A 14082-nucleotide genomic window follows, 5' to 3' on the forward strand; every position below is an offset into this window, starting at 1 on the left:
ATATATATATATACACATATATATGTGTGTGTGTATATATATATATACATATACATATATATGAAACCTACTTAAAAATTTAATCTTGGTTATACTTTCCTGCAAGTTGTATTACACCATGTAGACAGGCAAAATTATTTTTTGTTTCTGTACTGTTAAGAGCAATTGAGGATCAGGTCCTAAGGAATCACTTGGGATTGTGAGGAAGATCTGAGTCCTTGAACCTTTCTTCATCAGTTGTTCATCTATGTGAGAATACACCAAAGCCTTTGCTGAGCCTGGCTATGGCTTCCTCTAGAAGCACTGAGGAAGTCTTTCTCGTGTGTTATGCCTCCATTTTGTAGAGTGGATACTGGTTAAATTTAACCGAATGGGTTCTTCATGGCCTCCCTGAGTAAGAGAGTGAACATTTCTAGAAATGGCCTAGAGTCCCCTGGGACCTCATTGAACCTACAGATGAAAATATTCTCCATTGTAATTTTTCTGGCCACATTAAAATAGCCCTCAAGTATGGATACTAAACACCCAGAAAGTCAATTACAGCAATCTGGTACTTATAACTACTGTTTAATATTTTAATAACTGAATATGTCTAAATGAACTTTGATTGACTCGACATATGTTCTAGTCTAGTTTTTGTAATTGTTGATCTTAGATCTTAGAAACTTTGATGACATATATATATATGCTGAATTGAATATATATATATGAATTGTTTTCTTAATATTGTAAGACATAATAGCATTAACAAATGAGATACAATCTTCTGTGATAACATTCTCCTTAGGGGATGGTAAGGTCCCAATAACAAATCAAAGTTTAATTTTATCCAAGTTTATCCTGGGAAACCAGTGAGTTTCTTGAACTTGCTTACAAGAAGTTGGTAAGGAGTTACTGGTAGCAGTGTGGGTGTTCTTGAAATAATTAGACTGAAAACTCTTTACTTTGTATGGAAAAGGACATTTTGTAGTCAGGTAGATAGCTGTCACCTCTTCTTATTTTAGCCTTTTGTCCATATAAAACTGACTAAGATAGACTATTAAGCTCCCTTTTTTTGTGGAAGAGTATTAACATTTAACATCATCTTATGTCAGCATAAATGAAGGTATGAAGATGATACTTATGTACCTCAGAAAATAGGACAGAAGCTCTGGACTAGATCTTTGAGAAAGATATTTGTCAGAACCAGAATTCAAATGAGCATCAAGGAGATAATATTTTGACCAGAATACTGTAATTATGTATGCCTTTTCCCAGGACTCCTAACAATGAGAGTGGGAGGTGCCTCTGACTCTCTTGCCTGCTTTTAGGACCCCTTTTCTCCTATGGATTTGACTCATTCAGCCTTGATATGAAAGATGGTACCTCGTCTTATTGTAACTTGCTATAGTTTGGGTTTTTTTATATCCCTTGGAAGACTGTTCTTTTCTGAATGGAAACAGAGGAAGAATGGATCTGGGAAAAGGGGATGCAGTGGTGGAGGGACCTGGGAGGAGTGAAGGGAGAAGAAACTGTGGTCAGAATTAATGTAGGAGAGAAAAATAAATCATTTTTTTAAATTTGTATCCTCATGGTAATTATTTAAATTGGACCTCAATTGGTAATGGTTCAGATTTAGGACCATATTCATAAGTTAATTTGGTACTAAGTTATTATTATTATCATTTTCCATTATTATTATTACTTTTATTAATTTTAGTTTTACTGTGAAAACAAATGAAGTAGAGCCAAGATAAAACTTTAGGTTACCTGAACACTTATTTATAAGTCAATTTTGTTCTAAGTCCATGATGTGAAAGAACAAATCATAATTACATGTGGTCAATATATATTGTATTATATAGAGAGAGCCATATTTAAGACATGTATTATTAAACCAATATATGAACGTTATTTTGTGTGTTCCAATTGTGTTTTCTACAATCCTCATGTGAAAGTGAAGATTAACACAGATATCTTTGGCAAATACATTGTTAGATTGGGCAGAAGCAAAAGTAAACGTGAGGAAAAAAAGAGAACTGGGGACCTCTTACTTCAGTGTATAATGAGTCTGGAGACCCAGGTAAAAATGGCAAGCATTAACACCCAGCAGAGCCTATTGTAGTGGCCCTTCACTGACAGTATCGTGTCCCTGTTAGGATTTATGAATCTTTGTTTCTTGGGCTGGCTCGTTTTCTTTTCTGGGTCACAGAATCAAAGGAGCAGCCTGACCCAGGACAGAGATTTAGAGACCATTCCAAGAAAAACATGCTTGGAGTCTGAAGTGGGAGGCCCAGTCCCATTGTCAAGGGCCAGCTTCTTAGATTAAACAGCACAAGACAATTTGACAGTAGTGACTGCTCTACATTGATAGGGAGAGGCCCATAAGCTAGATTAGCATCTGAGAAAACATTTGAGGAATTTAGTTTAGAAGTTTACACTGGTAAAACTGTAGAAATGGTGGAATTAATGCAAAGGATCAGAGTGAAGACAGAAAATAGACTTGAAAGTAGAAAACTTCTACCTTTTGTCATTCTGTCACATGAAGTTGAGTCAGTGAGACTCTAAAACTAGAAAGTATTATCCAAGTTGTATTGGGTTGAGACCTCAGTACAGTAACATGTTGAGGTTTGTTTCCAGACAACCCAAAGTGCCTGAGAATGGAGATCTTGGACCTCATTATGGGCAAGATAACTGTGAGGATTTTTTCTGGTTGTCACCTACAACCAGAAAGTGACTGCAAATGAATGACTAAGGGCTGGACTAAGTATTCACAGTTTTTACAACTTGGTAGACAAAGCTAAATATGGGAATCTGGAAGAACCTCTAAGGTTCAAAATTCTAGTTACCTGACAGACAAAGCCAGAGGAACACATAGGCCCATATATGGTGTCTATCCAGAGCAACCTTATACTGAACCTGAACCTTACATTGTTGTTTGGAAGTGGGATGGATTCAGTGTGGTCAAATGATAGAAAGCCTCCACTCTGGAGGTGAGAGGGACAATAGATTAGATCAATAGTGTAAAGAAAGAAAAGGAGCCAAAAACCAAGTTTAACCCTTTAATCAATAAAGTCTCCCAAACTGGGAAATTACTACAGCATTGGAATTTGGACTGTTCACATAGGGGAGGTCAAAGGAGTTGTTCCATTGGCATCTTAGCCCTTAGTGATTTTGGAGTGCTGAGGAGATGGGGGCAAGAGAGAGAGAGAGTTAAGAGAAAGAAAGCAGTCAGCTGGGGAGGAGCCATTAAAACCCATGATTTTTTCCCCAAAGTGTTAAATTGGAATGGACTGTGACAACTGGGAGAGAAATGAGAGCACAAGTCTGACCTCAACCGAAGCAGAATGTCCTTTAACTAGAACAATGAAGAACAACAACCACTAGGATGAAATGGAGATTAAGCCCTCAAGGCATCTTTGGAACAATCTTATATGAGAGAGTTGAGGGCATGGAACTTGCAGATGTTGACTGTGGGCTATTTATTATTTGTCTGAGAATTTTAGTCGCTATGAGTTCTAGTTGTGTCCAACCAAGTAGAATGTCCTTGGCCAGGGTTTGGAGGGTGGAGACTAACATCTCTGGGTCAAATTAAGTTTATCCCAGTGTACAGTTTCAAAGTTGTAGATATCAAGGTGGGGTTGGGGGACTGGACTGTTAATTTCAACAGTAACATCTACAGAAGTTATCAGTCGAGCTTCCCTGTCCAGTTTCTCTGTCATCCTTAGGTTTTCAGATCATTAACCTTTCAAAAATATGTCAGTGGGTAACCAGAGAGTCAGGTACAGCGAGGTGAGGGAAGCTTTTCTATAGGCCCAAGATGTTTTCGGATGGCATTCTTACTTTTTGGATTAGAGAAATATAGTTGTGAGGCAAGTTAATAGAGTCTAACAGGTTCCTATTACACACCAGATATTAGCTCAGACACAATGGTGGGCAAGAAATTGCTGTTCTGGAGGACTAGAACTAGCTCAATGTAAAGTAATTAGCCTCTGGACTTATAGCAATCCAGTCTCCCCACAGAACTGCAGTTCTAATTAATCAGTCTGCAGATACAGCTTTTATTTCAGGAGTTTCCATTCACACTACCAACCTCTGTTTTGTTTTGTTTTTCTCCCTAGCACTGGCTTGAGCCTAACAAGTCCATCTTCAAGCAAATGAAATGTAAGTGTCAAACTATGGTTTTACTTCTACAAAATATTCAAAAATAACTTGTGTTTCCTAAAAAACTGCACATCTCTGGAGATAAGGGTAGTGAGAAATATATGGGTGAATGGCAGCTTCTTTCTTTGAGAACTATGAATCTTCTTCCCTTTTTCTCTGACCTTGGCTCCCATACACTCATAAATTCAACTGTCTGGAGTACCTCTCTTTATCTGCCTTGCTTGCTCTCATGTTTCTTGTTGGAACAGGAGCTTTGAAACTGTGTGGTTAAATGTATGTTAGCCATAAATACTTGCCTCTGGGTTGTTGTGATTGGTAGTATAGTTTGTGGAGCTGTGTGTAGTCTTAAGTGGGGATGTGAGAAGTGGGTGTGTTTGGAAACTGAAATTACACTAACAACTTCACTGGATAGTACTAATTTATTTCTTTCCCCACAACTCAAACAAAAAAAAAAAGCAAAAAAAAATTTTCTGGTAATTACTTTAAAAATCTGATGTGAACATAACTTTTTTCTAGAATCTTTTGTCGCTCACTATAGGCACTGTAAGGAAGGTGTTGAATTTTATTCTTAAGGGACATGATTCTTTGTCAAAGTCACCTCTTCTAGAATATATCCAACATACACACACGCACACACACACACACACACACACACACACACACACAATTTCTAACAGGTATCTCAGAAAACCATAACCTGATATTAAAATCTACACAACCCTGTGCTGGCTGTTTTTTTGTCACTATTGATGTTGTTTGTTGTTGTTTTTGTTGTTTTCAAATTAACACAAGCTAGGATCATCCAGAAATGGGAAATTGCAAATGAGGAAAATGCCTCTATCATCCTGGGCTATAACAAAATCTGTGGAAGATTTTAATTTTTTTTTTTTTGGAGGAATGATTGAGGGAAGACCCTGCTGACTGGGTGTATAGTACCATCCCAAGCAAGTGGTCCTAAGGTGTATAAGAAATCAAACCAGGCAAGTAATAGAAATCAAGCCAGTAAGTAGAGTGCCTCCATGGCCTCTACTTTAGTTTCGACCTTGAGTTCCTGTCCTTACTTCCCTTCAAGATAGACTATAAGCTGTAAACTGAAAGAAACCCTTTCCTCCCCAAGTTGCTTTTGATCATGATGTTTTGTCTTAGGAATAGAAATCCAACTAAAGCAAAAAATTAGGACAAAGATCACATGATAATGCTTTGAAGACTTAGCCATGTTGTTTTTTGTAGAATTGTGGAATTGTTTATATATTTGTTACTGAGAACTTAATAGATTGCTGTGGAATTTAGAAGACAATGCTGAGAGTAATGCATATGAAGGAACACCTGGTTTGTTAACTTTCAGGAGCAAATTTGAGAGTCTCTTAAAGATTCTACTAATACTATGCATGTGATATTATGAATGAAGAGCCTGTGGTTTCCAGGTTAGCAAGGGCTGAAGAATCACTTGTGTTTAATAAAAGGCTAGGACCACTGATGTGAAATATTTTCTTTACTGGGACATTAGAGGCTGATAAGATGGGACTGAGAAATTAGCTATGATTAAGAAAAAATCAAAAACGTTGAGATGAAATCTAGAGTTTGTCCTCAGGGTCAACACACAGACTTTTATGTTCCAGATGATGCATCTCATGCTGGCAGATGATCTTGGTAAGGTGTGAGAGTTTCCTTTGTGTTACTGATTTTGAAGACATGAGAGTTGTCAGACTGAAGGAAAACATGAAGAGCAGTTGTGACAGAGTAACAGGAGAGACCGTTGGTAAAGGTACAGCTATAGTTGCAATGAAGATCTCATGATTAAAAGAATCATGTAGAGAAGCTGAGGCATGGCACTATGAGAGAGACCAAAAGAGGACATGGTAAAAGTAGGAACCTGGTTGCCATGGAAAAGATACCATTATTGAAAAGATGAAGGAGAGAAATGGATTCTTGGAACCATGCGGCAGTCCACAATCTCAGATGAAGGATAAGAAGGGCATTAGGGAATGCTAAATTATAAGATGGCCACTTAAGCACAGTGGCAGGTGTGGAGTGGAGACAGCCTGAGCTTATGATCATGTGTCTTTTATTATGCCCATACCATGTGATTATTTTATTATTATAGTTCTCTAGTACAACTTGAAATCAGAGATGGTAATACCTCCAGAACTTCTTTTACAGTACAGGATTGTTTTAGCTATCCAGAATTTTTTATTTTTCCATATGAACTTGAGAATTGTCCTTTCAAGTTCTGTAAAATATTGTGTTGGAATTTTGATTGCAATTCCATTGAATCTGCAGATTGCTTTTAGGAGGATGGTCATATTTACTATTATTCCTACCAAAACATGAGCATAAAAGATCTTTCCATCTTCTGATATTTTCTTCAATTTCTTTTTTTCAATGACTTGGAGGTTTTATTATTCAAGTATTTCATTTGCTTGGTTAGAGTTATCCTGAGATATTTTGTATTATTTGAGGCTATTGTGAAAGGTGTTGTTTTGCTGATTTCCCGTAATCCATTTGTCATTTATATATAGGAAGGCTACTGGGTTTTTGTTGTTGTGGTTTTAGTTAATCTTGTATCCAGACACTTTGCTCAAAGTGTTTATTCATCAGCTATATGAGTTTCCTAGTAAAATGTTCAGGGTCATTTATGTAGACTATCATATCATCTGCAAATAATATTATGACTTCTTTTTCTTGTTTATAACCCCCTGATCTTTCAGTTGTCTTATTGCCCTAACTAAACCACCAATTACTATGTTGAATAAATATAGAGAGAGTGGACAATTGTTTCTTGTTTCTGTTTTTATGAAATTGCTTTGAGTTTTTCCCAATTAATTTAATGATGACTATAAGCTCACTGTAAATAGCTTTATTAAGTTTAGGTATGTATCTTTCATCCATAATCACTTCTAGATTTTTATCATATAGGGATGTTGGATTTTGTCAAAGAATTTTTAGTATCTCATGAGATGATCATGTAGTTTTTCCTTTCATTTTCTTTATATGGTTGGTTGCATTGACTGATTTTCATATGTTGAGCCATCCCTGAATCTCTGGGACAAAGTCTACTTGATCATGCTAGATGACCTTTTTAATATGTTCTTGGATTTGGTTTGTGAGTATTTTATTGAGTATCATTGCATCAATGTTCTTGAAGGAAATTTGGTCTGTAATTCTCTTTGTTGAGTCTTCATGTGGTTTATGTGGCCTCATAAAATGAGTTGGGTATATCCTTTCAGTTTCTATTTTGTGGCATAATTTGAGTATTGACATTAGCTCTTCTTTGAAAGCCTGGTGGAATTCTTCTCCACAACCTTCCAGCCCTGGGCTTTTGTTGGTTTGAATACTTTTAAAGTCTGTTTCTATGTGTTATAGGTCTATTTATATTGTCTATCTGATAATGATTTAATATTGGTAAGTGGTACCTATCAAGAAAAGTATCCATTTCTCTTAGAATTACCAACTTTGTAGAATATAGTCTTTATTTATTTATTTATTTATTTATTTATATCCCAAATGCTGCCCCCTCCCAGTTCCCCCTCCCAGAGTTCCTTTTCCACTCCCTCCCCTTCACCTCTGAGAGAGTGCCCCCCAGAATCCCTCTAGCCTGGTGCATCAAGTCTCTACAATTAAGTACATCCTCACCCACTGAGGCCAGACAAAGTAGCCCTCTGTAACATTTGTGTCGGAGGCCTCGGACTGCAAGTATATGCTCTTTGCTCAATCTCTATGAGCGAGCTCCCAGAGGTCCAGATGAGCTGACACTTGGCCTTCCTGTAGGGTTTCCATTCCATTCAGGGCCTTCATCCTTCCCCTAACTCTTCCATAGGGGTCCTCAACCTCCATTCAGTGTTTGGCTATGGGTATCTGCATCTGTCTCAGACAGCTGTTGGGTAGGACCTCTCAGGGAACAGCTATCCTAGGTTCTGTCTGCAACTGTAACATAGCATCAGAAATAGTGTCAGGGATTGGTGCTTGCCCATGGGATGGGTCTCAAGTTGGGCAGGTCACTGATTGGCCGTTCGTTCCATCACTGTTTCATTTTTGTTACTGTATTTCTTTTAGACAGGACCAATTATGGGTCAAAAGTTTTGAAAGTGGGTTGGTGTCCCCATTCCCCCCACTGGGGATCCTGTATAGCTACTGGAGGTGATCTATTAAAGTTCCATATCCCCAGTGTTGGGTATTGTGACTAAGGTCACCTGCACTGACTTCTGGGAGCCTCCCCTATCCCATGTCTCTGAGACTTCCTAGAGATTCCTGTATTCCCCACAAGGGGCAGCTGCATTTCTCCATTCATTCCTTTGGCCCTCTGGGCCTCTCTCCTGACTCACCCCATACCTGATCCTGCCATCCCTTTCCTTCCTTTCCCTTCTCCCACTCAGATCCCTCCCTCCTTCTGCTTCCTGTGACAATTTTGTTCCTCTTTTAAAGTGGGACTCAAGCATCCTCACTTGGGCCTTTCCTCTTGTTTAACTTCTTTGGGGCGTAACATCAGTATTCTGTAATTTTGGCTAATATCCATTTATCAGTGAATATATATCATGTCTGTTCCTTTAGGTCTTAATTACTTCACTCAGCATGATATTCTAGTTCCATCCATTCACCTGCAAAATTCATCATGTTCTTGTTTTTAAGAGCTGAATAGTATTCCATTGTGTAAATAGACCATATTTTCTGAATTCATTCTTTGTTTGAGAGTCATCTGGGTTGCTTCCAGTTTCTGGCTATTACATATAAAGCTGCTATGAACATAGTGGAGAACATGTCCTTGTATGGTGAAAAACATTTGGGAATATGCTCAGAAGAGTATAGCTGGATCTTCAGATATAACTACTTCCAATTTTATGAAAAACCACCAGATTAAGTTAAATAGTGGTTGTACAAGTTTTCAATCTCACAAGCAATGGAGGAGTGTTTTGCTTTCTCCTCATCTTAACCAGCACTTGCTGTTCCTTGAGTGTTCAATCTTAGCCATTCTGATTGGCATAAGATGGAATTGTAGGGTTTTTTTGATTTACATTTCCCTGATGAATAAGGTAGTTGAGCATTCTTTAAGAACTTCTTGAACAGTTGAGATTTCCTCTGAAAATTCTCCATTTAGCTCTGTAAAATATTAAAAAATAACCCATTTTTAATTGGGTTATTTGGGTTTTTGAAGTATAATTTCTTAAAATTATTATATATTCTGTCTATAGCCCTCTGTTGGATGTAGGGTTAATGAAGATCTCTCCCCAATCTGTAGTCTGCTATTTTGTCCTATTAACAGTGTCCTTTGCCTTATAGAAGCTTTTCTGTTTCATGAGATCCTATTTATCAACTGGTGATCTTAAAGCCTGAGCCATTTACATTCTGTTCAGGAAATTTTTTCCTGTGCCAATGTGTTCAATGCTATTTCCCACTTTCTCTTCTATTAGATTCAGTGTATATGGTTTTATATTGAAGTCCTTCATCAAAATGGACTTGATACTTTTGCAGAATGATAAATATGGATCTATTTGTATTCTTCTACATGCAAACCACTAGGTAGACCAGCACCATTTGTTGAAGATGCTTTCTTTTTTCAAATGTATGGGTTTGGCTTATTTGTTAAAAATCAAGTGTACACAGGTATGTGAGCTTATTTCTGGGTCTCTGATTATATCCCTGTCCAGTTTGTTTTTGTACCAATACCCTGAGGTTTTTAAACACTATTACTCTGTACTACAGCTATATGATAAACTCAGTTAAACTTTTTCTGTTTTTTAATGCAGACATTTAGAGGTATAAACTTTTTCTCTCATAAAAGGTTTCTTTTTAACTTAGAGATTATAATTATTTATATCTTTTCCTCACCCAAACTCCATCTAAACCATTCCATATGTTCCTCCTTGCTCTCATTCAGATTCATGGACTCCTTTAAAAAACTTATTGTTATATGTATATATGAGTGTGTGTATGTGTGTGTGTATACATATATATTCCTAAATATAACTTAACTGGGCAAATTAATGTTACTTATATGTATGTTTTCAGGACTGACTATTTAGTAGTTGGTGGACTATTCCCCAGACGTTATTTCTCTCACTGTCAGTATTCTTTTCTTGGCTATAGTTCTTTTGGTACAGTTGAGTCCTCAAGAACTTTCTCCTATCCAAGTTGTCATATCTATTGTTGTTGTTATGTTCAGTTGATGTTTAGGTAGTCATGTTGGAGGACATTATGAGTACAGTTTATGGTATTATTAGGAACACAATCTCACCGCAAACCTCCCAATCCTCTGGCACTTACGATCTTTCCACACAGTGTACCCTGGGTACAGCTGTTGTTTTGGAGATATATCCATTAAGAGTGGGCTCCACAAATTGGCTTTTTGATCAATTGTGGTTTTCTGTAATCAATTCCATTTGTTTCAAAGAGATGTTTCATTAGTGATGGATGAGGTCTACACTTATCTGTGGGTATAAGAACAAATACTGAGTGTATTTAGGGATTATGCTTGTTTAGTAAATTAGCAGTTGTAAACTTTTGAAGATTTATCACTTCAATAGCACTAAGTTGTTAGCTAGGTTTTCATTACTAGGCGTGATTTCTCTCTTCCTGGTCATTGTTATGGTTCATAGGCACCATAGTTGGGTTGCACTGTTGGTTGCTTTCCACCTATGGAAGGTTCTATAATGCTTTTCACATTATGAAAGCTAGTCCTGATGGAAAAAATTTTGGACACATACACACCCACACATACACACACCCCTTATTGTTTCAACTTTTAGATAGATATCCAATATTATGATTCCTTGTAATACTTTCAAGCATTCTTACTGGTATTTTACCCTCCCTCTTCCTTCTTCTTTCTGTGTTTATATTCCTCCACCATCCCTAGGTGAAACCATTCCTGGTTTTTCTATTTCCCTAATCACACCACTTATACCCTTCTCTTCTCCTTTTTATTGTATTTCAACTATTCACCCCCACAATAGTCTGTTTTTACATTCCTGGTTTTAACAATTACTCCACAACATATGCTTTTATCTAAAAATTTAGAGCTAGGAGCCTCCAGTGATAGTGAACATGAGATGTTTGGTTTTCTTAGTCTAAGTTAGCGCACTCAGTATGATCTTTTCTAGGTCTGTCCATTTATCTGCAAAGTTCATGATTTCACGTTTTTACAGTTTATTACAGTATTCTGTGGTGTTTGTGTACCACATTTTCATTACCCATTCATCAGTTGAAAGATATTTAGGTTGTTTTCATTTTTTCACTATTGTAAATAGAGCAGCAATAAAAAAGGCTAAGAAAGTATCTGAAGTATAGGATGTCAAATTCCTTAGAAATAAGTCAAGGAATGGTGTATCTGGGTTCTGTGGTAGTTTTATTTGTTTGCTTATTTGCTTCCTTGTTTTTGAGGTTTCTACATGCTGATGAGATTCTAGAGTGAGTGCACAAGTTTATAATTATACATTGTCTCAGATTTCCCTTTTCCACGCCCTGTGTTCAGAACTTGCTTTGGGATCTTGTGCGTAGCCATTCTTCCGGAGGTAAGATTTAATTTCAAAGTTGCTTTGATTTGTGTTTCCCTGATTGCACATTCTGAGCATTACTTTTAAAGTGTTATGAGTCCCCAGAGAAGCTTGCTGATTTCTCCTTCCATTGCTGAAGCCCCAGAATTGAAATGCAGCAAGGTGTCTAATTATTACTAAGAGCCCAAACATTTCCCTTTGGGAGAATGTTACATTCTACTCACTTGCCACAACAAAGCTGGAGTCCATTTCACTGATAAGTTGGGAGTAAATGGGGGAGGATAAAAGTAGGATGTAACTATGTGGAGTGGAAGAACACAGCTCATCTGAGTCCTATTGCCAATTGCTTTCTGTTTATAAAGCGTTTGGATGACAACAGGGCTCATTCAAGATCTCACAAATTCTACTCCTTTTGTATATTCCCCCTAGTACAGTAAATGAATATGAAGGCCTTCAGATCATTTCTCTTTGATTCTTCTGACATAAATCCAGCTGAAGGATGATGTTGTGGTTTATTACAGCTGTTGGCCGGACTTCTTCTCCCAGTTGTTATTGAGACTAGTGTTGAAGTATAGTAGCATGTTTTTCTTAAGATTCTCAAAATCAGATTTCTAACTCTTGATTCCGCATCATAGCAGGCATTCAAAGATATTACTCATGGGTTTCTTGTTAGTGAGAGATAACTGCTAAGGGTCTTTGAAATGAAAGAGGCATCTCTCTTCATTTTTCATCCATTTCATTATCTTCCATTCATTCTCAGGCTATTGACATGGAAATTTTTGGGTTGTTTTTTTTTTTTTTTTTTTTTTTTTTTTTTTTGGAAACTCAGTTATATTACATGCCCCAGTTTTGCAGAAGCAGACACAGGTGAGAGGCTGTTTTGCTGAAGCGGACATGTGAACGGACACATAAATATTAAAAAGAATATAAATATGACCCACAGACAGTGAAGGTTCTGGCCTTGGTTTGTCTTGCTACACCTCACTAGATTTTGCTGACTAAACTCTAGCATTGGTTGTCCTTGCCCTGTGTAAATCTTCACTTGCTGTTACTTAACTGAGAGTAACTTGCTAAAGAACTTCTCGTGATAGTCCAGTGACTTCTTGCTGCTTCCAAAAAGACAAAACCTATGAATAGCAGGAATAGAGAAAGTAGAAGAAACCCAGGTCAAAGGTACAGATAATATTTGTAACACAATCATTGAATAAAAGTTTCCCAATCTAATAAAAGAGATGCCTATCAATGGGCAAGATGAAACAGAAGACCAAATAGATCAGACCAGCAAATCCTACAACACAAAACAATCAAAATTATGAATATACTGAAAAAAATATTAAAAGCTGAAAAACATGAAGTAGTGTATGAACAAAAGCCCATTGGAATAACACCTGATTTTTCAGTGGAGACAGTGAAAGCCAGAATGTCAAGAATGGAAGTGCTATAAACTCTGAAAGACAAAAGTACTATTTTGATTTATTTTCCATTTCACATATCAGCTTACTTGCACCCTTGCTATATAACTTATGAAAATAAAAATAGAATCACTAAAGAAAAGCAAAACTGAGATAAAGCAGTATTCTCTTACTAGTCCCCTCTCTAGTGTGCGTGCATGCACACACATGCACACACACAAACGATGGTCCATTTTTTAATGTCCTGGTTTCTGGAATTATTCCAGGATATATACTTAAATCTGAAGACTTGGAACTAAGACCCTCAAAGGAAAGACAGCATGTTACACTTGTCTTTGTAAGTGTGATTTGCCTTACCCAATATGATCCTTTCTCAGTCCATCAATTACTTGCAAAGACCATTTCCATTTTTTTTCATTTTATCTGAATTTGTTAACATTTAAAAACATATTTTAATTAAATAGAATTGAATCACATTCTTGTTCCCCTTTTATACTACCACTCCTCCCATAGACCCCCCTTCAATACCTATAATATCTTTTTTGTCATAGTCCTTAAAATTTATAAAATATTATAAAAATAAAAATATGTATTATAAAACTTGTTTGATATAAAACAATTGATTTAATGGTCTTATGTAGATGCTCATTTACAGCAATAGTAAAAATACATTTTTCTCCATATAAGTTTTAAATAACTCCAAACATATTAACTGTATACTTAAAAATAATACATCACTACTAGTATTTTCTTAAATGAACATGAGTATATAAAGTCTTTTTGTTTGTTTTGTATTTAGTAGAGTTTAAAATCTTGGTTCTTAATGTGGTACAAGCCCAAAATAAGAACAATTTTTAGACATTGGGTTTCACCGTAATAAGGCTGTATTTCAATGACCATCACCAAAGGATTTTACCTCCATTGTAGCTAAGCTGAGAGTTGATAGCTCTGCTGCACCAAGAAGTGAATTGCAGGCTCGATTTTTGGATACAGACTTCCTGCTATGGTCAAAGCTATTTGTCTTGAGTGAGTGACTTCAT

The 14082-nt window shown here is 36.6% G+C and overlaps 1 protein-coding gene across 3 annotated transcripts in view; it reads left to right on the forward strand.

Annotated features, from left to right (window-relative positions):
- Frmd3 (FERM domain containing 3) overlaps nucleotides 1–14082 on the forward strand; it is a 191370-nt gene that overhangs the window by 67723 nt on the left and 109565 nt on the right. For all 3 annotated transcript variants that reach the window (XM_031377683.1, XM_031377682.1, XM_031377681.1), the window contains exon 3: nucleotides 4101–4143. In XM_031377683.1, coding sequence (XP_031233543.1) covers nucleotides 4101–4143 — 43 coding nt within the window. The remainder of the gene's footprint in view (nucleotides 1–4100; nucleotides 4144–14082) is intronic.

The sequence above is a fragment of the Mastomys coucha genome, unplaced genomic scaffold, assembly GCF_008632895.1.
Source record: "Mastomys coucha isolate ucsf_1 unplaced genomic scaffold, UCSF_Mcou_1 pScaffold18, whole genome shotgun sequence".
NCBI lineage: Eukaryota > Metazoa > Chordata > Mammalia > Rodentia > Muridae > Mastomys > Mastomys coucha.